The sequence below is a fragment of the Plectropomus leopardus genome, chromosome 18 (assembly GCF_008729295.1).
Source record: "Plectropomus leopardus isolate mb chromosome 18, YSFRI_Pleo_2.0, whole genome shotgun sequence".
Lineage (NCBI taxonomy): Eukaryota > Metazoa > Chordata > Actinopteri > Perciformes > Serranidae > Plectropomus > Plectropomus leopardus.
Window position 1 is genome coordinate 28,652,346 of NC_056480.1, and position 24,454 is coordinate 28,676,799.

General features: G+C 40.4%; 1 protein-coding gene across 1 annotated transcript in view; it reads left to right on the top strand.

The window, feature by feature from the left end:
• Window positions 1-4,771: 4,771 nt before the first annotated feature.
• Window positions 4,772-24,454, top strand: part of trim71 (tripartite motif containing 71, E3 ubiquitin protein ligase) — a 48,052-nt gene continuing 28,369 nt past the window's right edge. The window contains exon 1 of the mRNA XM_042506770.1: window positions 4,772-6,455. Within this exon, the coding sequence (XP_042362704.1) occupies window positions 5,724-6,455 (732 nt within the window). The 5' untranslated portion in view covers window positions 4,772-5,723. The remainder of the gene's footprint in view (window positions 6,456-24,454) is intronic.

Sequence of the window (24,454 nt, forward strand, 5' to 3'; positions counted from 1 at the left end):
TGCAGATCCTCCCACATCATTGGATCAAGGTGTCACAGAGCAAAAGGGACCAGCAGGGGGAAGCACAGGGCTGAGCTGAATGTAAAACAGCCAACGGTGATTACAGAAATGTTGAAGAAGAAAGGTGGCAAGTGAAATTACATCCAAGTAGACCTAGGTAACCACAGTGAACCTGAAAAGCTTCTTTTCACTCAGAATTGTGTTTTCTTCAACTGATGACAACTTTACAAAGTAGAAGTCTCCAAAGAGGATTGTTAAAACAGAGGCCTACTCAATGAAAATTGATTTTTTTTTTGTGCAAATATGAGAAAGACATGAGGGACGACACTGCTGACCACATGATGTGAGGATAGTTACTCTGATGTATTATATCAACAGGCTTCGTGCTGTCATGAAAGACCTAAAGAAGTCATGGAATTTGCAAACAGTAATCTCCAGGCCTGGAAAAAAATCTTGGAAACTAAATATACCCTGAAATTTAGTAACTTCTTCTGTAATTTCTCTAAAATCACCAAATATTGGTGTGCCCACAAGCTCATCTTGCAGAGCAGGTGCCCTGTGTACAAAGGCTATGTCCTATCTGCAGCAGCCGCGGGTTTGATTCCAACCCACAGCCCTATATAATCTTTTAAATAAAAAATTACCACAAATGCTTAAGGGAAAAAAGTTGCCATTTTCTTGTAAAAATTACCAACATTTTGAAGAAAAAAAAATCCAACATTTTATTAAAGAAAGGGTTTGGAAGGCATTCTTTGTTTTTTGGTAAATAAATAGCCAAAAAAAATTAAAGACAAAAAATAGCCCAATTTTTTTGAGGAAATCATGTCTCTCAAAGCTAGACATGTTTTTTTTTGTTTGTTTTTTAACTCTGTAGTAAAATAAATACAAAATGAAGCCATTTAAAATTGAATGCCCCTCCCATAAGGTCAAAATAAAAAACACAAGTCCCTCCCCATTGCTTAATTTGATCCTCCCTTTTTGCACCATCCCCTCCCCTGTCATAAATAATGAACAGTCCCTAAGTTATTTTTAAACATTCATTTTTTAATTATGTTCAAAATGTATAATTTTTCAAATAACATATTTTTAAAAAAGCTATTAAATAGTAATAAAAACAAACAATAAGGAGTATGGATGGTCGTTTCAGAGAATGCATGGTCTTTAAAATTTGCCTCAAAGTCATGGAAAACGTGCATGGACCGTGTATCACTCTTGACAGGCTGTCCTTTAATATCTGTACAGTGGTAACTGGAGCCTGTAACAGGGTGCGGCTGAACTGTCTATATTATGGGGTGTCATAAAACAATTATGAAATGTTTATATAAAGCTTATAAATGCTGAATATGGGAACTTAAAGTTAAGTGTTGCCCTCACACCATCCAGTCAGATGATAAGCTGTAATAATGCAAATGTTGGTCACAAAGATAACCCTAACAAGGGAGTGTTTGTGTGATTCGTCCTGCTCAGAGCAGTGCTGTCTTCATCATTTCCACCGCCTCCAGTCTCTCAGAAACTCCACTGTTCTTCAGGCCTGTGTCATCTGTCATATGAAACAATGTCCTCCTCTTTAGACTTAAAGAACCATCCTGAACAGCCGGACTGTGCAGCTAGCGTCACACAGACTCACCCTGCAGTGGTGTTTGAGGGCCCTGCTGTGTGAAATTATTATTCCATGGGGAGGGATTTTTTTCTCACTATGGCGTATCAGCATAACCTCTGGCGTGTTTACAGACTCTTCCTCCTTTTATCTGCTCTTGCTTACTTCGATCACTCTGAGAGGTTGCTGCAAATCAGCTCACCATCTCAGCACTCTGTTTTCTTTCCTTTAACACTGAAAGAAACGGGGTCACATTTGTGTCAAATTAATTCAGTGAAGTGGCTCATATGATTGACAGTTACTGACCTACTGTTTGGACTTTCTCTGACACATTTCTCCAGTCCATCTGGCATGTGGGTGATGAATGGGCCAAAATTTCACCAAAACTGACACCATAACAGCAAGACAGCGGGAATGGTTGGACCTTGAAAATCTCATGGCAATACAATCATAGACTGTATGTAAAGATGGACAACATGGCAGTTTCCTCATAGTCAAGCTTTCCAGTCTGGATCACCCCCTGGTGTCTGTCTGCATTATTGGTCATAAAGCATGCGCCTCCATGTTAGTGAATGGGACATAGGCCAAACTAAAAACTCAAAGTACACGCCAAATAAATTTTTCCCAAAGATGGTCTCTGTCACTGAAGGTATTTCTCATCACCCTGATGTCTGAATGAATCTTTATTTTGACAATGTAAAGACAAAATACACAAAGAAAAGAAAACAAGCCTTACAGCAATTGCAATGAACAAAAAAGGTATATCCAGAACCTATACATCTGTCTCAATTACAAATACTAAGGTCACTTAAACTTAAATATCATGGAGTAGGATGAAGTACACACTTATATATTCTTATTAATTGTTTGTTCAAGTGTTTGTTTTTATAAGTGTGGTTTTAATGAGGAATTCAAGTCTACAATAAGGGGCTTTTCCACCATGATTGACAGCTGTGACAGCCAATCCATGCGCTGGCATATAATGGGGCTGCTCGCAATTGGTTGGACGGGTGTTTTGGCTGGAACTCCGCCAAAACACCTGTATCTGAGATATTTTGACTTTTTATCTTTATGCACAGTCTATGATTACTATTAGAATTTGTAAGGCTTTTTACTTGCTAAAAATTGCAAAGAAAAAAATTGCTGGCTGGCACCCATACATTGCTGTCCAAAATAATCATTAGCGAATAAATGCTTTTAATTGTCCTAAATAAACTTTAAAAATTGCCATTATTTTCACTACTGGTTTGCGTATTGTGGTGCATGGCAGTTCTGGGTGTGGTTTGTCCAAGAGGTGTTGCCATACTGCTGTGTGTAAAATCAGTGTACTGTCTCTATTTAATTACTTTCAAATGTATTTAAACTAGCATGCAATATAGTTATTATGTAGCCTTTATCAATATTGACTGTTAGAGTTTTTGTAAGGTCTTAGTCATGTCATTATAAAAAACATCACAGCGTGTGCACTTCTATCATGTGGCCTTCAGTCATATGACAGCTCCCTAAAATGGCTCTAGGTCATCAAAAAGATTTTTGTTTCAAAATGCTCTAAAATGGTCAGTTTAACTGCTGAAATTCTAAAAATGCTAGATCCTGGGTGCAGAAAGTGTTGACTGTGTAGTGTTTAATAGGTCGTTGCGGCTCTGGGTTTTGAGATGAGTCCTCCTTGTTTCACAGTCCCCTCCTGTGTTTCACGTGAAGTGAAGAAAAAGGCAGATAGCAAATCGATACAGATACATCTCCCTGGACTCTAACTAGACCACTCTGTGCTTCACAGACCACTGTTTACTCCTGTACTGCATGTTGTCTGAATAGTGCATCAGACAAATGATATATTTCCATTAGGCCATGGGTGGATTATGAGACAAATAGGCCCCTGGGCACAGGCATGCTGAAGCCCCCCCCCCACCTCTCTTCCATAGGAGGAAACACAGACTTACAGTTTACCCGCTTTATATTGTTGTTTGTGTCTCTTTGTATTCATTATCAATAAGATTATTAATTAAGTACTTTGAGTATTTTTTTTAAAGGATTTACAGCCTTGTAACAGTGGGGACGCAAACGTAGTGTTGTTTATTTTAGCCAAGCAATAGCTTTTTACTTCTGGTGACTACATTTCGGCTTTGAAAATCCTGAAAAGATGTTCATTTGTGAAGATGATCTTGCTGAACAAAACATATAAGCATCATAAACATTTTGTTCACAGAGCTTATTTTCTGCATGATCCAAAATCCAATGGAAAAAACCCATAGTTTTTTTGATAAGGGAACCAGAGTCAAGTTAGCTTTGGCTTACGGAAAAAAACATCATCCCTGGGGCACTCTCTCATGGGCTATGTGTATGTGATGCCACACCCACTTGTATGTCATATCCATGCGACCTAATTTTCCTTAACAGATGCCATTTCGGCAATGCATAATCATTGCATTTGGATTATTTTGTTTATTCACTGAAAAAAAAAATCCTTAGCTCAACTGTCCCTAAATAAATAAATGAATAAATTAAAAATAAAATAACATAAAATAGCAATAATTCTAACATAACATAAAACTAAATAAATAAAAAAATATGCCAGGTGTCCCACTTCACCAATATGCACACTATGCAGCCCATTACTTACACAGCCTACTGCTGAAGTCTGCAAATGTTCAGTATCATTTATGTCAATTGGTTAATTATGTTAGGCCATATACCTACTTAAATAATACATTTATCAAGTTAAATATTCTAGATGTTTTGTGGGATGTATTTACCAAAATCATTATTTTTTTAAAACTTGAGAACCGATTACAAGAGAATGTTTATAAGCTAATATTTGTCTATCTGCTCCACTTAAATAAATATCCTTAAGCTCAATAATCGTTGAAGTCATCACGTCACCTTTAATTGTTGTTGCTGTGTTGTTTACAGCAGTTAGTCTCGCGCTGGGGGCGAGTGTCGATGGTCACGATACTGACGCCACTGAGCACTGCTCGCCCGCGCACTACCACGCAAGCTCCGCTCTCTATCGGGAACGAGCATTTGACGCACGCCCCTCTCTCCTCCCCAGGGCGGAAGTGGGTCCATTTTTTCTCAGTCGGATAAGAGCGGCTCGAGGGGCTGCAGCCGGAGCAACACGAGAGCACACACCTTCTGTTTACGTTAACGTGAATTCAGCCGAAGGTAAACAACGGCGACGACAACCAAGTTAGGGACGTGATTCGGGTCCGTACGGTCACTGGACCGAGTTTCTTTCGGTTGTAGGCGGCCGTTTCTCCGCGCTGCTGGTGGAAACACGGTTTGCATTCCTCCACGCAGAGAGCCAGAGAGGGAGAGTAGCCGAGGCTGCAAGCGGCCTCCTCACCCGCACAGGCTCCTCATACACGTCCTGTCTGATGTGTTGGCTCTACCGGAGACTTACCGGAGACTCCCCGTGTTAGTTTCGGACGGTCTCGAGCTCGTTATGAGATTATTGCTTTGATGAGTAATTCACGGTCTCAAGGTCCGAGGCTCGCGCTGCGACTACCAACCGACCGCTGGCTGCGCCCGACGCCGCCTGAATGGGCCCCGATGGTGGACTAGAGAGAGAAGCCACAACGACGACACGGACCTAAACCGGACAGCAGAACAGAAAGCCACAGTGTGAATTCTCCGGGGCTGGTCTGGGTGGTGTTCAGGAGCGCAGAGCCCGGTAGTCATGTTGTCGAGTCGGTGGGGGAGGAGAAACGGAGCCCCCTGTACTACGACGTCGATCCAGTGTCACTCCAGTTTCAGGTTTATTTTATGAGCCTCAACCAAGCACCACTTTCTCTCGCCCGTTGTCATCTTGCTGGTTTTGTTTTGAAAGAGTGACGCGGATGCTTCACCCCAAAACGCCTTACACAACAACAAGTATTTCTTTTGTTACCTCATAAACTATCGTTGAAGAACTGTGTGAAGAACTGACTACCTCCTTGTGTTTGCATCAGGTCAGAGTTATATAATACAGAAGCCGATGAGCACCGTTTTCACTGTTGAACTGACTTGAATACCTCATGAATCTACCTCAAATTTATTTTCTACACAACACAACGGGCCCATGTGTCCCCAAATAAATACCTCAGCTCCATCTGTTTTAAACTGAGCCCCTGTAACGCCGCTGCTGCAGATGGCTTCGTTTCCAGACTCGGACCTGCAGACCTGCCCGCTCTGCAAGGAGCTGTGCGGCTCCTCTGCTCCTATTTCCTCCAGCTCTTCCACCTCCTCATCTTCTTCTCATACCTCGTCCTCCTCCAGCCAGACCACCAGGAGGCTCCATGTCCTGCCCTGCCTTCACGCTTTCTGCAGGCAGTGCCTGGAGGGCCAGCGCAGTCCTGGGGACCCGCTCAAGCTGCGGTGCCCCACCTGTGACCAGAAGGTGTGCATCTCAGAGGCCGGAGTGGACTCCCTGCCTTCCTCAAACTTCCTCTTCAGCAACCTGCTGGACGTGGTGGTGAGCTCTGAGGAGCAGATTCAGAACAAGAACGGTCACCACCACCGGGGAGGCTTAGGCGGAGGCTCCTCCGGCTTCCATCACCCCCATGGAGGCCTGCTGCACCCCAACCTGGGAGAGCCTCAGTGCAGCTCTTGCGACGAGGAGAACCCTGCCACCTCCCACTGCCTTGACTGCCAGGAGTACCTGTGTGACAACTGTGTGCGGGCACACCAGAGGGTTCGGCTGACCAAGGACCACTTCATTGAGCGCCTGGGAGAGAACGTCCACCTGGGCCGTATCAATGTTAACAGCAACCCGGGCCAGCCAGGGGTGTCGGTGTCGCTCGCCCAGTCCCTGCAGAACAACTTCGCCCTGCTGTCCCTGTTCCAGGACCACATGAGCTTCTGCCAGCACCATGACAATGAGGTGAGTGGAGCAAAATAAAGCCACTGCACCTGAGTGACACAGGCTAGTGGGATATGGCTAAAAATGTTATGATGTAAAAAATAAACACATTATTTGATATTGATACTTATTGTGCTAAAACAGACAAATCATTATATGTTTTCAAGTTCAAAGGCTGATGTTTTGCTGAAAGTTGAAGAAACTTGTGGGTTAATTGTAGTTCAAACTATTTATTGTCAGAATATATCAACATTTCACAAATCAGAAGTAGATTCAAAAATGATTTTAATCCAAAAAATGTCAATAAATAAAACAATATGTAGACAAGAAATGACAGTTCTGGTCAACAGCGGGTCAAACTCTTTGTGCAGATGGCTTTAAACATTTTGTGAGTGTTTTAGCTGACAGTGTAAATATAACAGACATAACATAATTTAGGGCTGGGCAATATGTTCAAATCAAATATGATGATGTTTTTTCTTTACCAAATACCTCAAAGTTGATATTGTGATGATATTGTAGGGTTGACTATTAGTGCTTCCGTAAAATAGCAGCCTTAAAAAGCAGGAAAAAATAACTCTTCCGATATTGAGATATCCGCAATCTAAGATAATACCCAGTCTCATATCATGATACTAATATAATATTAACATTTTGCCCAGCCCTAGTGTGTAGACTAGAAGCATACTGGGGGCCATATGGCCGCAGGTTCAAAGGGAGCTGAGTGGCTCTTCACCTAGTTCCCTGGAGACCAACAGGCACGTGTGCGGAGCTGGATTTACACACACACACATACACACACACACACACACACACACACACACACACACACACACACACACACACACAGACCCTGCACCCACACACTTATAAGCATAGACACATGCAGAGTCTGGTTAATCTGTACCACACCATCCATTCAGTGCAGAGAGGCCCCTGTAGTAACTGCACACATGTTTCTATGACTGTTAGAAGTCCAATGCATGGACATATTATGGAGATCTAGGTTTTCTCTGATAATGGGAAAGACAAGTTGGAACTAGGGGCCCAAAGGGCTTTTTTTGGGGGGACCATGTGATCCGGGCAAAGCAAACTACAAAGGCCTGTAAAACAGGAAACCAGCTTTTCTTGGTTTAGTTATATGGTCAGGAAGAATAACAAATAGCATTGGTAGGGGGTCTTGGAATGTCATTTTTGCACCACTTCTGGTTTGTGTTGGGGAGCTCAGGAAGTCCCTGCTGCTGGAGAATACACTTCAAGCCCACAGCAGCATGAAAAATAAATTATTTTTTCTAAGTAGATTATCAAAAATGTCTGTAAGCACGGTGAGGTCTTTCAGCAAATTTTGAGTGCCGAGATCACGGCATATTTATGTGCACTGTAATAATTTAATCAAATGGTGTAATACTACTGCAAAAGTTATAGCCCTGTTAACGCTCTCACATAACTAATCAGCAGACTGAGGTTACACATAAATTTTCCACTTTACAGCAGCATGTGCATGCCGTCATACCTGTCAGACAGTGAAACACTTGAGACGCAGCAGGATGCCTTCATTGTTAACTGAACCTTGAAAAACATGCTTGCACCGCCCACTGTGACTTAAAAACTCAGAATACGTGTAGTGGTGCAACATGGGAAGGTTGAGAGAGATTTGATGTTATGAAAATGCCATTTGTTGCACAAGAGCCTAGTGAAAAGCTCTGGTGATACACCTTTTGTATCAACTGAGAAACTGAAGCGCATGGTTATTTACTGCTCTACTCAACTATGTAAAAGAATTTTGAATTTCTTTTGAGAAAAAAAGTTGATCATCCCAATACAGCCTCTCCATCCTCTGACATGACTTAAACAAGTTGCCAGAACTTATATGAGAAAGGCTAGTTAGGTTCAGAGATATTTGGTGTTTTGTTTGAATGTGTTGGATATTAAAAAAATTAGGGGTTGACAGATTATTGGCCTGGTCGTTTATTGGGGCTGATATTTGGCATTTTGCCGATTATCTGTATCAGGGTTTTATTTTAATGATTGCCAACAAAATTACTTAAAAAGTGCAAAGAAAGTGTCAGCCTTGGAGGAACTTTTACTTTGTAAAATCTCATGGAGTTATTTTTGTTTATTAAAAAAGTAGCTGGGAACTTGCTGTAAATGATGTTGAACATTTCAGTTTTTATTAAACATTTGCCAAGGCATTTAAACAAAGTTTTGTGTTGGATTTGTTATATTCCAAATTTTAAGTATTGACAGAAAGATTTTTATTTTTATCGTAAATGCATATCAGTTCCAAATATCAGTTTTAAGTCTCATTAACTATCGGCCCTGAAAAACCAGTATTGGTTGACCCTGAACAAAAATGCAGCGATATCAATTACTGATTAATTTTGTTTGCAGATGACAAAAAATTAAAAGGATACTTTGCAGATTTTCACCCAGCTTTGTATCAAAACAGTGTGGGCAGTAAAAGTAAGTGAACTGTGGTAAAATTCCAGATTTTTGCTGGTTCTACGTCTTTTGCTTGAACTACAGATTGTACTTCCACATATTTGTATGTGATTCTGTTACCGTATTGTCTATTTCTCGCCAAAAATGTCTTAAGAAACATATTTTAGTATACTGTTTGCTGCAATACAAGAGTTTGTGTACAAGAAGTGGGCTCATTTCATATATCGAACAGAGGACTGAAAAAACTGAGATCAAATGGTAAAACTAGGCAGCTTTTATAAACCGAGATTCTGTCAGAGTGGCCTATTTATTTCTACTCAGCTGTTTTTAGAAACATATTTTAGTGTACTGTTTAGCTATAAAATGAGGTTGCTTGTTTGCAGCCGACACCCATATTGTTTTCTATGTCAAAATGGACTATGTCACTCACCAGTGGGAGCATTTTGGTCCTGTGTGGTGCAGTGCTTTGTGGTAGTTGTATTTTAGTTGTTTTTTTTTTTTTTTTTTTTTTTTTTTTTTTTTACCTCTTGAGCTAAAGTGAATGCTGCAGTCTGTTTTCTCTGGTCATATAGCATCAATTTCAAAAAGTATTTGTGTCTTTCTACTGCAGCGACAGCCCAGTTTTATGAAAACACCAGTGAAAAACTTCTTTGAGAGCTCAGTTACAAAGGCTCAGTTCACATTTCCAATTAACTTTTTGTCTTGACCTTCCAAACCCCCCACTCCATGTCTATCCATTGCCAGTAAATAAGTGAGCACAGTTTTCCAGTAAGGGCTCATTTCCCAGTAATGCATCACAGTGCTTCAGCCCTGGGGGAGGGAATGACACAGGAGAAGGCTGGTCTCTCTCTACCTATGAGCACTGAGAAAGCACAGTCAATGTCCGTTACCCAGCTCCACATCCATCACATGTCAGTTAGACTCTGCTTATACCCAGTCATTCTGTTGGAGGGACCAGCATTGGCTTGTTTTTAGGATTTCCGTATTAGGTGACGATGTGCCAAGTGGAATTTTCTTAATCTCTGTTTATAGTTTTTGACCTCTTAAACCTGGTTTGTTTATCCAATGTAGATTTGCTTAATGCACAAGTTTCCACTTCTAAGTCTGTGTAGGAGGCAGTATACTCCTGTGTCCGACCATTCCTGCAACTTTCCGAAAAAGTCGATATGTCATTCACACCCACCTCAGCTGTGTGAAGGTGAGAGAGTCTCTCCGGCTCTCTTTGTTTCATTGGTTACGCATCTATTTTTGTTAGTTTTCACATGAAACTGCAATTCCTTCCAGCAGAGACAATAACAGTATATATAAGGTGTCTCCTCTCTTTATGAAGGCTGACTTTTCACTCTGCCTTCAAGTGTGCCTGTTGGACAACTTTGATTTCCAACGTGGTCAAACACGCCCCGCGACCTAGTTCTGATTGAGTATACTCTTACCCTTAGACCCTGCTGGTTCCTTCAGAAACTTGTCATTTCCTAAAGTTTGAGCACTCCATGGATATTGAAAGTAGTTGGTTTTAGATTTGACCTTCATATTGTTTGAAGTTCTTGTGTGAGCAGTAAGGAAAGACCATGTTTCTATTTTGAATGCTATTGTCCAGAAAATTTCCAACCACATATTTCTGTCATCTGTCTTTACGGCTATTCCTTCCGCGCTGTTTTCCTTCTCTGGAATATAAAGCACAAAGTTGTTATTTCCTCTCACGCAAGAGCAGAACATGCATGCGTGTCTGCAGTCAGCTGGCCATCAGCTGTAACCTCTGCTGTGTATTCAAGTGCAACTCTTAACTGAAGACACAAGGCACGCTTTTGTCTGGGCTACCTCTTGAGCTTGCAGTGGTGTGGTATTGTCACATTAGTGGAATTTCTGACTTTTATACAGAACCTTTTTTAAAATATCGATATTCAATAGTATTTGATACTACAAAGAAAAATCTAACATCTAAATCTAAAAGCAAAGGTGGTGCGTGCTGTGCACTGCATACAATGGTTTAATAGAAAAAAGACCACCTGTATTCATGACGGTATTGAGAAACATACCTTCTTCACCGCTTACAGCGGCTGCCACGTGGCGCTGCAGTGTTCAGAAGAGGTGACCAAGTGGTTGTCTTGTTGAGGTCAGGATGTGAGGACGCCTCAATCATACCACAACCAGAAACCATGGATTACCAAAACTATCCAGAAAGTTAAAGGAGCTGGTGGGTTTCACTAGAGTTGCACCTTGTGTAATTCTTTGTGACAAATAAATCATTAATTAAATATAAAAAGGCTATAACATGACAACAAAAACGTATCTTGGTTATCAACAGTAAACAGCTGAACGACTGAAATTAGCATTAACAATAAGAAAGAGAGAAACGCAGTTGGTACCGGTATGTCGGTACTGTGGAAAATGAGTATTGTGACCTTTCGCTGTGCACCGACAAATCAAATCTTTGACATCACCACTGTTGTGTATCAGGGCCCTATAAGAGGACTGTGTAGTGTGCATTTCTTCCAAGAGCTGGGATCTATCCCCTCTGGAGTGTTATGTGAGCTGGCCAAGGAATGTCTCCTTTCCCTGGCAATTGGTTGTGATAACAAGAAGTTTTTGTTAGTAAGGTTATTGTGGAAGTGTTCAGTCCCTTGGGTCTGAAAGGGCTACATGAATGAAATAAGTTGAGTTAAGGGTCACTTAAATGACCAATCACTGACCTTTTTTTGAGGATCATGTTGGCCCACAAACACAGTGCCAGTGGTCATGGAAAGGGTTTGTGAAAAGGCTAAACACAAAAACCAAACCAATGCTTATTTTGCTCTGAGGTGTTCAGTTTCAAGGCCCTGCTATTGTTCAGTATTTGATGGAATTATATCAGTTATCAGCAAAACGTCCACTGTTGCTGCACTTCCAAGTCAGAATGTCAAACAGACAAACCAAACCATCATCGTACCCCTAGTGGCAATGAAAGCCAAAGTTTGCGTTGCCTTTATCTTGGCAAAAAAGTTGCTCTTGAACAGATTAACAAGATAGCCAACTCTTTGAAAAATCTTTGCAAATGGCAAAGATTTAACAAAATCCACTGACCTCAGGAAAAGCTTTTTTTCAATGAGTTGAGGCCGAGCTGTCGCTGCGCCTGCACTGATGTTGTGCACAGAGTTGATAGGTATTGCTAATTTTGAACTCTTCTTTGTAGTTTGACTTAGCATGTAGGCGTACAGTGTAAATAATATGTAAAATATTTAGTTTCAACCATCATGAAACCACAATACACTTTAAACACAGAAGGCACAATAAAATACATGTACAACGTCGTGATTTTGCGCTTCTTTGCCGGTAGGTCTTTCATCTTCCTTTGGCATGTAACGGCACACTAGATCAACATTATGAATATAGTAAAATGCTGCCCCATCAGGTCTTGAAGAATGCATCCCTAGTAGCCATGTTTTTGGAATTTGGGCATGGATTTGGTACCAAAGTTTCAGTTCTCATTATTCCTAACTCTGACAGGCAGGAACATGTTAAGTCTCTCCCTTCATGTCTAACTTAATCAACTGTAATGGAGAGAGAGGTCATGTTTTTTCATCCTTATGGACACCGTTGAGTGAATATCATATTTATTTGCTTTGGCTTGAGTTTTCTCCCAGCTCTGTGCACATGGATACATCTGTAATATTGAGGCAACCACATTATTAAAGAACACTCTCCAATTGAAGATCAGTTGGGACTAGAATGTACCAGAAACTGCAGAACCTCATTGATTCCCAAATGATGGAAAGAGAAAGATTGAGAGGGAAGTGAAGGTTTCAGTTGGAAGATAAGACTCTGAGGCTGCGGGAGGGAGAGGGCTACCCACTGATAAGAATATAGGGTCAGTGCACACATGAGTGGATACGTTGGCCTACTTCAACAGCATAAATACTCATCTGAAGCCCGGCAGTCACAGAGGGTCCCTCGTTGTGTGTGAAGTGGAAATGGAAAATTGGATTACATCAAAGGAGTGCCCTCTGCTTACTGCGATGTCAGCCCTCCAACATCCAAATACATACGCAGCCCCATCCCAGAGACTGCTAATGACATGATAATCCCACAAAGTGTCACTCTGTGCTTTTGATTAAATTGTTGTCACCATGACTACGCGCCTGGCCGTGCACGTGGGTGCACACAAAGTCTTTATAGAGTGGGGTTTGAGGCGGGGGGAGCAGACTGGGAGCGGACAGAAAGAGGTTGCTGGGCAATGAGCGCCTACAATACACAGTGTTTATAAGGATGAGGTGAAGTTGAACTAATTAGTTTGACAGCCTACCAATGCTCTTGTATTTCCTCAGGGAGCATTTCTGTCCACTGTTAAAATGAGGAAGACAGTGGGAATGCAGTGGGAGGTCTCTGAATTTTATTATACATTCTTAGAAATAGAGGTTCCTAAAGGGTTCCTCCTGAAGGGCTGGGGTTCAACCTAGAACCATTTGCTTCTGCAGACCCATTTCCTTAAAAAAGGGTTCTTCAAGGGTTCTTTGTAAGACAAAGAGTTCCATTGAAAACTAAAATTGTGAATAGTGGGTGAGACATTGATAGGTAATGTCATAAATTGGAAATTTTAGAGCCCCCCGCAGTGGGTCCTAGACAAAACCCATGGAATATAAAAGGGGTCTTGATAGAATTCCCTGAGTGGGTTCTTGATGAAACCTTGGAATTTAAATGGGTTCTCAGTAGAGGATGGCACGGGAGTGGATTTTTACTCCTGCCCAATCCCGCTCCCACGAAAAAAACAAAACAAAAAACAACTCCTGTCTCGTCCCTGTCACATGACAAAGTAAAAACCAAATTCCTGTACCATCCCAGGCCTGGAAGAATGACTCCTGCCCCGTCCCCTTCCCATGTTGAGTTTGTATAAAATAATGTAGCCTAACAATTTTTTTGGCTAATATTAGAAGAGCATATTTTTACATAAAAACTACTCAATCAACCGTAGAGCAAAGTAGAATGACAAAATACCACAGATTTTTTTTTATTGTTTTCATAGCTTCTAAATTTTTTTATTGCAAATATTCTTTTCAAGTGATACTTAAAAACCTTATTCTGATTGTAATTCTGACTGCTAGAACTATGTGGCAAACAACTAACACAGTGTCAGTTAGCTCGATGCTAACACACAATGTGAATTCCCATTAACACTCTAGTGCAAATTAGCTCTGCAGTTGTGATAGTAGGCTATTATCTTAACAAATGATCCATTTTACTGCATATGTTTAACAAAAAAAATGGCATCTGTTCTCTTGGATATGATTTCTGTGGTCTGTGGAAACAAAATGAATAACTTACATCTAACTTCATAATGTCATCCTCTACTTCTCAGTAGAACATCCTGGATGGGTCCCAGATGAAATCCATGGTTTATTAAAGGGTTCTCAAAGGAACCTTCTGGGTGGGTTCTTGATGAAACCCTTGGAATATGACAGGGTTCTTGGTAAAATCTCTTGCATGGATTTTTATTAGCATTTTATTAGCACCCTAAGAGGGTTCTGGATGGAATTAATACTTCACAGAATTGTTCTTTGCAGAACCTGTCATTGGGGGTTCTGGGTGAAACTTCTCAAAGATGGTAATAGGTATTGCCCTTTATGTTGGCTAGAACTTCTGCAAAGGGAATAAGCTGTAGAACGTTTTATGGTTCTAGTTAGCACTTTTATTTCTAAGAGTGCAGTTTGCCACACGTTCCCCCATTACACTTTTCTTCTTAAAATGTGACTGCACTGTTATGTAGTTCTGTAGGGGCAGACCATCTCCTCAAACATATGCTGGGTTGGATCGGTGCTCACCAGTTTTGTTCCCCCTCTGTGGAGCTCTGTTTGTAAGGAAACCTAACCCAACACTGACGCTGATACAAGGCCAGAGGAATTCCTGTAACTTGAGTTTATACCTCCTGGGTTCTCTTTCCCGTTCTCTCTGTGTCTCTCTCACTGGGTATTTCCTCTGCCGACTCCTGCCTTTCTCATCAGCGCTCTCTGTCTGCTCTGTGTCAGAGACAATGGACATTATAGATGCAGAAAGTCTCCCCAACATGATTTAGCAGCTGTTGCCGTTGAGGGCCAAATGATTACATTTCATCACTCCTGGAAGTATCCGTGTGAGTGTGTGGCTGCAGAGTTTTCCTTTCTAAGAGCACCTCCCATCTGTAGGTAGTTATCTGCTGAAGAGTATTTTTGTGTGTGTGTGTGTGTGTGTGTGTGTGTGTGTGTGTGTGTGTGTGTGTGTGTTTCCACACAGCCAGCAGAGTTAGATTATATGAAGTTGTACTTCCAGGGTTTTAATGCACAACATGTGCCCAGTAATTAGAGAGCATTCCCTGTTTCCTGTGTGTTGTGAATGTGTTTCATGTAGGCTAAGGGGGAGTGTGTATGTATGTGTGTGTGTCCTCTCTTTGATGTCCATTTGAGGACTTTGGACCATATAAATTTAATGGATAGAAAGGGAGGCATTTATCACGTTCCCTTTGACAACGGGATTTAAAACCCATTCAGAAGCTGGAAGCTGCCACTTCCTACTCAGTGGTTGGGCACAAATGGGGTTTTAATTGGCCATTATTTGACCTCAGTCAACGAGATTGAGCTGTTAACACATTTGACGTAAAAGCTCTCAACCCTATTTGGGGGACATTGCACAGCTTCCAGCCACACTTTGCAAACCCTAAAAGTTTTCTAATATTAAGCTGAGACTTTGCTTGTTTGTTATAGCAGTGAACACAGTCGCTCTATTTTGGACATGCAGTGCTCCCAAGCTCCTGACCTGCCAGGGTCATGATAGTGTAAAACAATGGTTCCCAACTGGTGGATTGTGGTTATTCTTGCAATCTGTTTTGTTTCTTTGTGTTTTTAGCTAATGGGTTGTTTACATATTGTGATGTAAAATTCAATATGCAGTAATTTTTTCTAATTTGTGGACCTTGAGCTCATGACTAATTAGAAATCTGGACCAGTCAGGAACTACTGGTGTAAAAGGAGCCAGGTTATTTGAACACTGCAGCTCTACATTTATTCTGACCAACTGTTAAAAAAAAAAAAGAAGAAGCATGAAGTTTTTATTTATTTCCAATAGTATGCTCTACTGAGGATAACACATTTGCAGTTTAGTTATGCTTGCATAATTACACTAAAGTTCTTGAATAGTGAATAATTTCTGCTGTTCAGACTTTGATGTATTTTTCCTAAATTAAATACATTACAGTAAGGTCTTGCTGTGATAAGTGACAGTGCTGGAAGAAGAAAAAAAGAATCAGGCTGTTCTCATTTACTGTTTTCATACCTACAAAAATTAATGCACAAGAATTCCTATTAAAAACCCCAAGTAATCATGCAGGCTGTGATCACATGGCCAAAGTGCTAAGAGGCGTAGCGAAGAAAGTAGTATTAAGAGGGAATGTCCTCGTAGGGATTAAGGTTGATGGATGGGTCAAACAAACAAATTTTTGTGTCCCGAGTAAAAACCAAGTGAATTTTGAGATATTTCGAGGTAAGTCATTATAATAAGTATGTGACGTGATTATGGCCAGCCATGTTTCTTTTCTTAAACATAACCTGCGTTACTTAACTGTAATAAACCTAACTTCTGTAACTTTATTTGCCTATTCCTTCTCTTCATAACTTTAAGTACATTACATGACAACTCCCGGCAGATTTTCTTACCTAAATCCAACCTATGTAACATTACTTCCTGAACTAAACCTACATAACTTTACTTCCTAAACCTAACCTACGTAACTTAACTTTTCCTAAACCTAATCTACGTAACTTAACTTTTAACCTGAACCTAGAATATGTAACTTTATTTACCTAGACTTAACCTACATAATTTAATGGTAGGAATCAACGTCCCCCCAGCCATGGGGAACAGGAAGAAACAGAAAAGTCTTTTTTTGTGTAAAAAAATAAATCTGCATTTTTATGATAACATTGTGAAAATGATCCTCGTGTACATGGATACGAAAAAAACAACCGTATGGCCGTATGCATGTCAGGCCAGTAGTTGGCAGTGCAACTTTTTAATGATACACCATCGAAGAACACCACACTCCTGTGCATAAAGGAGTTCTTCTACAGAGTGGTGGGTATAAACCAACAGGAAAACAATGGCGAACGCACACCCAAGAACTGACAATCTGCACTTTGCTGGAGGAGCGTGAGTAAACTCAGTAGAGTCAGCAGCAGAAACACAGCCCAGTTGTTTGCCATTGTTGTTTTTGTTGTCTTCCTACTCACACATGGCTACTTGTCTGAAACATAATTCACATACGTGAAGTGCGGTTGTGACATCTCTGTTCTCTGCACATTCTGCACATTTGTAGTTTACACAACGACAGAAGGGACGACGTTTTTACAGAATTACACCCTGGAACCCAGTTTCAAAAGTTTGCATTTCCAGGCCCCCAAAATGCTGTTGTTAGAGTGTAAGGCCAAACCTGTCAAAAGTTTAATGTGTCATGCAAGAACTGCTGCTTTGTGAACAGCCCCTCAGAACCGCTGGGTTAGATGTCCGATATGCCTTCAGTTTCATGGATGTATCAATCAATTCTGTCTCCCTGGATCCTGTTAAAGGGTTCAGTAAAGACTGTTGGATTGTTTTGTTCACTTAATTTTCGGAAGTTTTAACGTGTTTTTTTTTTTTTTTGTATTCATGGGTAATTCTGCCTTTTGCCATGGATTTGTACATGTTGATGTTTTTAGCTAACTTGTGTAACCATGCCATTACCTGTAAAGGTCATGCTCCTTAGGCTGCCACGTTGGTATGCCAGTCATGTACATGTGTAAGTGTCCAGCAAACGGGCAGTGAATATATACGAGGGCTTTGGGACTGAGCCGAGTACAAAGCAATAAATGTTTGTCATGTGTCTTGTGAATGGAGCATGTTAATGCACTGTACCTTAGGCACTATGGATGAGGGTTTTTTGTTATCTCTAATGTCACAGTAACAAGGAATAGCTGGTTTGTGACTGTATACATGCTGCACACTTGATTCACACAGCTTCTCCATTTCATGTTTGCCGGCAGCAGTAAGCCCCGCTCACATTTCTCCCTCTTTCTCTTCTCCTCTTTCATATTGTTGTTTAACTCATTTTTCTCCATCCCTTGGTCTTTATCTCACCTCCCTTTCACTTCCTCTGCTCCTTTTTTTTTTTTTTTTTTTACTACTCAAGTATTAAGCACACAACAGTCAGTCACATGCTCGCTGGCTAAGGAGGCCAGCTGACTGTGGTTTGTTTTCCTTCTCCGCTGTCGGGCCATCCAATCAGACGGCCGGCTTGCAGCCACCGCCCCCCCCGTCGTATCTGGCAGAGTTTCAAAACATCGGCAGGCATGTCCGTATGCGTGTTGTGTCCGTGGCAACAAGCCAACAGGGGTTGCCGACACGAGAGGGCGGGGCAGCGGTGGAGGAGTAAGGAAAATAGCTATGAGAGAATGATGGAGGGAACAGAGAGAGAGGGGGAAAAACTACATGTGAGCAAGATATGGAGGGTGTTAGGGGAAGATTAGTGTTGGTGTCTGCTGAGAGCTTCATAAGAGGAGCTTTGTCTGGCAGATGGTGTTCTGGGATTGCTGGGAATGTTGGATTGGGTATTCCTCAGATTATCTAGCCTGGACATACCAGACTGGCTTAGGGCCGGTGCTGTCTATTTAGCGCTTCATAAGTGAAGTAACTTGGCTAATCTTTCTCTCTTTGCTTAATTCTCAGCCCTGACTGTAACAGCTGCAGAACGTTGATGAGAGTTTCCTCACAGACAGATAATAATGCAGACAGGACAGCTGGTTTTGTAACATTCCCAATCTGCCCAATTTTTTTTGCTGTGCAGAAAACACTTAACAGCACGATCACTGCCATAGTTTGTTCAAGGAGGCAGAAATGTTGTGTTTTTGCACCAAGGTCGTGCTGACACCTGCTTCTGCCTGATGTGTTGGAATGAGGCATATCGGAGACTCACTTGCGTTCAAATCTCTCAAATGCTCTGCAGTCTTACCTGACATGACTTTTATCTGGAATATAATGGAATCCTCAAAATTAAACCATAATTCACAGGGTTCCTCAATCATGGGAAACGTGGAAAAGTCATGGTATTTTCCTATTGTATTCTCTAGGCCTGAAAAAACACATGAAATTAGTATAAATCAGGGAGTGTTTTGAAAAATAAGTTTTGTTCTGTGTAATGACAAATTTGTTTTCTGTAGTTAACTACAGCAGCTCTTGTATTTGTTGATGTGTGTGACGTTTTTCAAATTTACTAATTTTCAAATGATTAAATATTGTCTTCTTTTTTTTAACAAGCATCAAATGGGAATAATACAGTTAAAAGAGAGCCCACATTTGTCATCTTATTCAGCGTGGGTGTAAAATAAATTTTTTACTGACTGTACCAGATCTTGTTGTCAGCAGTTTATGGAGGAACCATCACTGCTCAGAAGGAAGCGTGCATCTACTCATGGATGCGAGGCTCGTGCTTGCGATAGCGTGAGATATAAGCGTCAATGGCATCCCTCTGGGCTGTGCTGTAATGCAGCAGATGTCCGCTTCTTTCTGCACAGTGATGTGATTGGTGGGTGTAGTTAAATATAAAGAAAATAGTTTCGACATTAAGCTGCACACAGCAGGCATTGTGGATTGTCTTGAGTGACATTATTGAGTTTTTAAATGCTATGTAGACCGATAAATAGCACAACAGGTAAGAGTAAAATATTCTATTCATTCGTTCGTTCTATTCTGGACTGGCATAATTCCAGGTTGGGTTATGAAGATGTAATGCTCGCCCTCTTAACTAACTTTAAAGTGAGCTCTAACTGCTGCAGTGGGCTACTCAGTGGCAACAGCCTCCAGGTGACATTATACGTAAGTAAGTGATTATAAAGCAGGTCATTGAAAGAAGTGCATTCAGGCTCCTTGAATCTACTCTGGATAGACAACTATTTAAAATAAAGAGATTATCATGAGGAAACAAAGGCTGTAGAAGTACAGTAAATGTAGTGTTTTCCACAAAGTTTGTCTGTTTCTTTACAGCAATCCATCATTTTTACATATGTTTGTCTTTAGCCGCTGAGCAAACTCATATCTGTCATCGGCTCCTAGAAATGTCCCCGCAGTGTGTTTGTTTGCATTCACTCCTTTAGGCAGACAACAGAGTACACAGGCCTACAGCAGTTAGGGTGTAAAAGACTTAAATGTTCACAACAGTAATAAAAGAAAACAAACTGACTTAAGAAACTCTACATTTTAAAGATCCATGCAAAGTTTCTGGGACATGCATTTTTCGCCAGTGGACTTAAAGCAATGTCCTGTAGCTTTTCCACATAAAAATAGCAGTTTGTTAGTTGATCTAATAGAACACTTACTTTTAACAGGGAGAACGGCATCTATCCCACTCCCACAGAGTGACGTGGTCGCTTGCTTTCAGCACTATGTGACTCGTTTACATGGCAACAGTTCCTGCATGAAACATTAAACTTTGGTTGCGGTTTGGCCTTTCATTCACACGACAACGGTGTTTTGGGGGCCTGAAAACACAAACTTTTGAAACTGGCTTCCAGAATGTAATCTTTTTAAAACGCAACCCCGTCTGTTGCTGTGTAAACTGGAAATGTGCAGATCCTGTGACAACTGTGACGTCACGGCCGCACTTTGGTCATCACAAAGTTACATCTCCAACAACTGGCCCTTGCATGCATACTACTGTTTTTGGATGTTTTTGCATATCTGTACACTCAGGGATCATTCTCACGATGTTATCATATGAAAGGAAAGACTTCTGTTTTTATTAGGGCCACTATTGTCTATATGTGGCCTTGATCGGCAGTGTGCTGTCCTCTCGCGAGAAGTGTGAACAGCTTTATGGCATTTATGTCTTACGCGAGCCTTCAGCTAAAAAGAAGCAAGGTACACTTCTGCAGATGCTATTTATAATGGATTGCAATGTAGGCTGTATTATCGGTGTTATTGTTGTTTCGTGTGTAGCAGCTTTCCCAGGTGCTAAAAGTCATCTAACCTAAGTTATGTCGCAGGCTTGCATACAAATAAAAAAACAATTCCATCTAATGCCATAAAGTTGTCTCTCAGTTTTCCAGTAAGCCTTCTAAGTTTGATACCTTACAAACCTATTTCCACCAGCAAGTAATAAATGACCCTCTCCAATGTAACCAGTAAGTCACAGTACATAGACATCATGGCAACAGTTTATTTGAATACACACAAACTCCACATGCAAACATTTTGCAAACAAAGGGGTGTAGACGTGAGCTGAGTCATATCTGTGCATAATCAGGTAATGTTGCTGCATCTTGTTAGTCCACATGGCTCTCTGGCGTTTCAACGTCTTTGTCGGCTCCACATCCCTCAGCTTGTCAACAAATGCATGTTGTGTATGAGGGGGAGGTGTAACAGTGCTATGTGTTTTACCTCTGTGGTGTTATACTCAAAGACCTTCAGAATTTAACAGAATTAAATCCCTACATAATACGACTTTAAACAGACAAGTAATTTGTTTCTTTGGGTTAAAACTGTAATTGTCTGAAAAGTTTCTTTGTAGAACAAATCCCATTTAGCTAAACTGCGGTTCAGTGCTGCTGGAAAAAAAATTCACAGCCAGAGGAAACAGTCAGATCTCATCTGTAAATATAGGCTCGAAACTTTTCTACTTACCTCACAAGTAAGGATGCACAATATTGGATTTTTTTGTCCATATCCGATATGCATATCATTTGGCTCATAACAGATACTGATATCGATATATCCACTTTTATATATATACCCCCCCCCCCCCCGTGTGTAATATTCATTCATTGACCATTGAGAAAAATACTTAGGGTTGATGTTTTGTGGATGTTTATGTTGTCAATTAAAAAAAAAAAAAATTAAAATATTTGTTTGTGATATCTACAGACATCAGCATGTTGGCAGATACCGATAATTCATTTTAGAGCCAGTATCGGCAGTATCGATACCAATGATTTGCCAATGTTATCATGCATACCCATTCACATCAGGTCACTAACAGTATTATCTTTAATTACTTTGTTCATTATGTTTATTATGAAATTGTCCACTGCTGCTGTAAGCCTGGAAAAAAGGAAAAATGGAAATTAGGTGCTGTACAGATGAATGGCAGGAAATTTCCATTTGAGAAAGATTGACAGACAATAACTTTCAGTGAAGCTTTAGCACACGGCTTGATGAGATTTCAAACTAACATGTTATTACCTGAAACATTGTCAGTTACTTAATTTAAAAACATAATTTTACTTACCAAAAGAAGTCCTTTAATTTTAGTTATATATTGAGTCTCCAGTCATGTGAGACATGAATTTGAAAAGGCATTGCATAACATGTGCAAGTACATGTGAAATACATTTTCTGGCATGTGACAGACGTGGTACAGATTAAGGTGGAAAGTGTTGAGAGATGGCATTTGGACGTGATCATCGCAGATGGTGTGAGTGTCTCACTGTCAGTGAAAAGTGGTGAAGTTCGTGGAGAGAACGTGCTTTCACAGCTCTCAGAGCGGCCCTGGTTTTTCTGGCACCACAGTGTGACATTACATGGCCCTTGTCCCTTCCCCCCACTCGGCTGTGCACGCAGGCAGGGAGTGCTGCAGCGAGTGATTTTACTGGCTACTTCAGCTCGTGCCCTCTCCCCCAGTTCCCAGTACCTAGAGGGGAGGGAGGGAGGAGAGGGGGCTGATCCTACTGCTGCCTGCCCACTGTGTGAGCACGAGGCCATCACATATTTATTCTAACATTGTTTTCCTCCAGATTTCAGTGTTTTGCCAACTAGCTAAATAAGAATGTGATTGTGTGTTAGTACGTTGCTACCATAGAAAAAAATTAAATGTTTTTCACTTGCTGGATTTGTGCGTCTCTGCTTCTTTGCAGTTTGTATTTATGTGAAATTATTTTTATTGAAGGGAGCTTACATTATTATTAACAATTTGACTGTGGTGTTAAGCAGAGACAAAATATTCGACTACTCAACTGCTGGAATTACTATTCCATGACTAGTATTTTTCAGTGCTTGGCTTGCTTGTGCATTTGCAGTAAGAGGCTATGGGTACATCCACCCTTGTGCTTTTAAATATGCACTATTGCTATGTTGACCAAGGTTTTCCACACATTTATTTATTTGAATATTTATTTTGCAGATTGAAACATCTGCCTCCACTATTAGATTTTCTGTTTTTGGAGTGGAATTTTCTGTAATGTTCATTAGGAGAGATGTTGAAATATACATTGCACCACACTCTTGGAGCGCAGAGTGTACTCTGGGCACAGGCAGAGCAGTAGAACATGAGGCGCAGTAAAATTGAAACTTTTCTGCTGGGTCTAAAAGGTTGCATTCTCTTGCAGCAGCTGCTCCTCTCAGCCATTGATCTGATCTGATCAGTTCTAAGTGGATCAACAGATCGATTATCCACCAAACCAATCACAAACTACAGCTGAGGAAAAAAGAACTCTTGAAGAGCTCCGCCTGCACTGCCTTCATGGATTTGCAAAAAAATCAGAATTTAGAGAGAGGACAAACAATGATACAAAGGGACACATTTGTACAAAACAGTAATAAAAAATGTTGACTATTATCACAATTGCTTGTATACAGTATTTTAAAAAAATGCAACTGGATGGAAAATGTCACCTTTATTTTAGTTATTTTCAAAACCGAGACTTTTTACATGTACTTCCATTTAAAAATTGTTTCAAGTCATAATTATAGTGATAAACATTTGTTTAACCAAAACTAACCCTTCTGTTACTTGTTTTAGGGTGTTTCTGACTGACCATAATAACAACTCTGAAATACTGTTATTCCTTTAAACTGTTTTTTTCTGAGACAGCTATCGTACTGTGAAAATCGTACTTCCACCCCCGCATGACTAGCATAGTCTGTTTTTTACTTGAATTAACTGACATTTTTTTCACAAACTATGGTTGAAATTAATTTACATTTTTAGTCATTCAAAGATCCAATTACTACAGCTGATGTCATGCAAGATAGATAATAAAAAAAAAAATTAAAAAGTATATGTAATAATCAAGTTGTCATATTGACATTTAAGATGTGATGATTGATTTAAGACGTTACCTTGTGCATTCAATAGCAGAGATTTGCACAGGATTAAAATAACAGATGACCTCTGCAATTATTACAATTATTACAAATTACTCGTCCTTTTTGAATAGGACTTAGATCTAATTGTGTCTGTGGTGGCAGCTAACAATTAGTTTTATTCTTGATATAATTTGCTGTATTAAATGATTGTATTAAATGCCAAAAAAAATGGTAAATGCCCACTATGGTTTACTCAAGGTGACGTCTTCACCAACATTCCCAAAAACCCAAAGATGTAAAATGTTCAGTGAAAAGAAACGAGATCAAATGGATTATGAAAGTAGTTGTTGATCTCTTTGTTGATTTCAACCTATCAAATTACATTGTTTCAGCTTTTTTTGACTGGTTTTCAGCGGGAATAGGTGGCTGCAAAAAATGACAAAAAGGTTAACAAAAATAGTCCTTTAGTTCTTCAGGAGGTTTTTTCTTTAATTTATGATGAGACATTTTCAAACACCCCAACATATGTG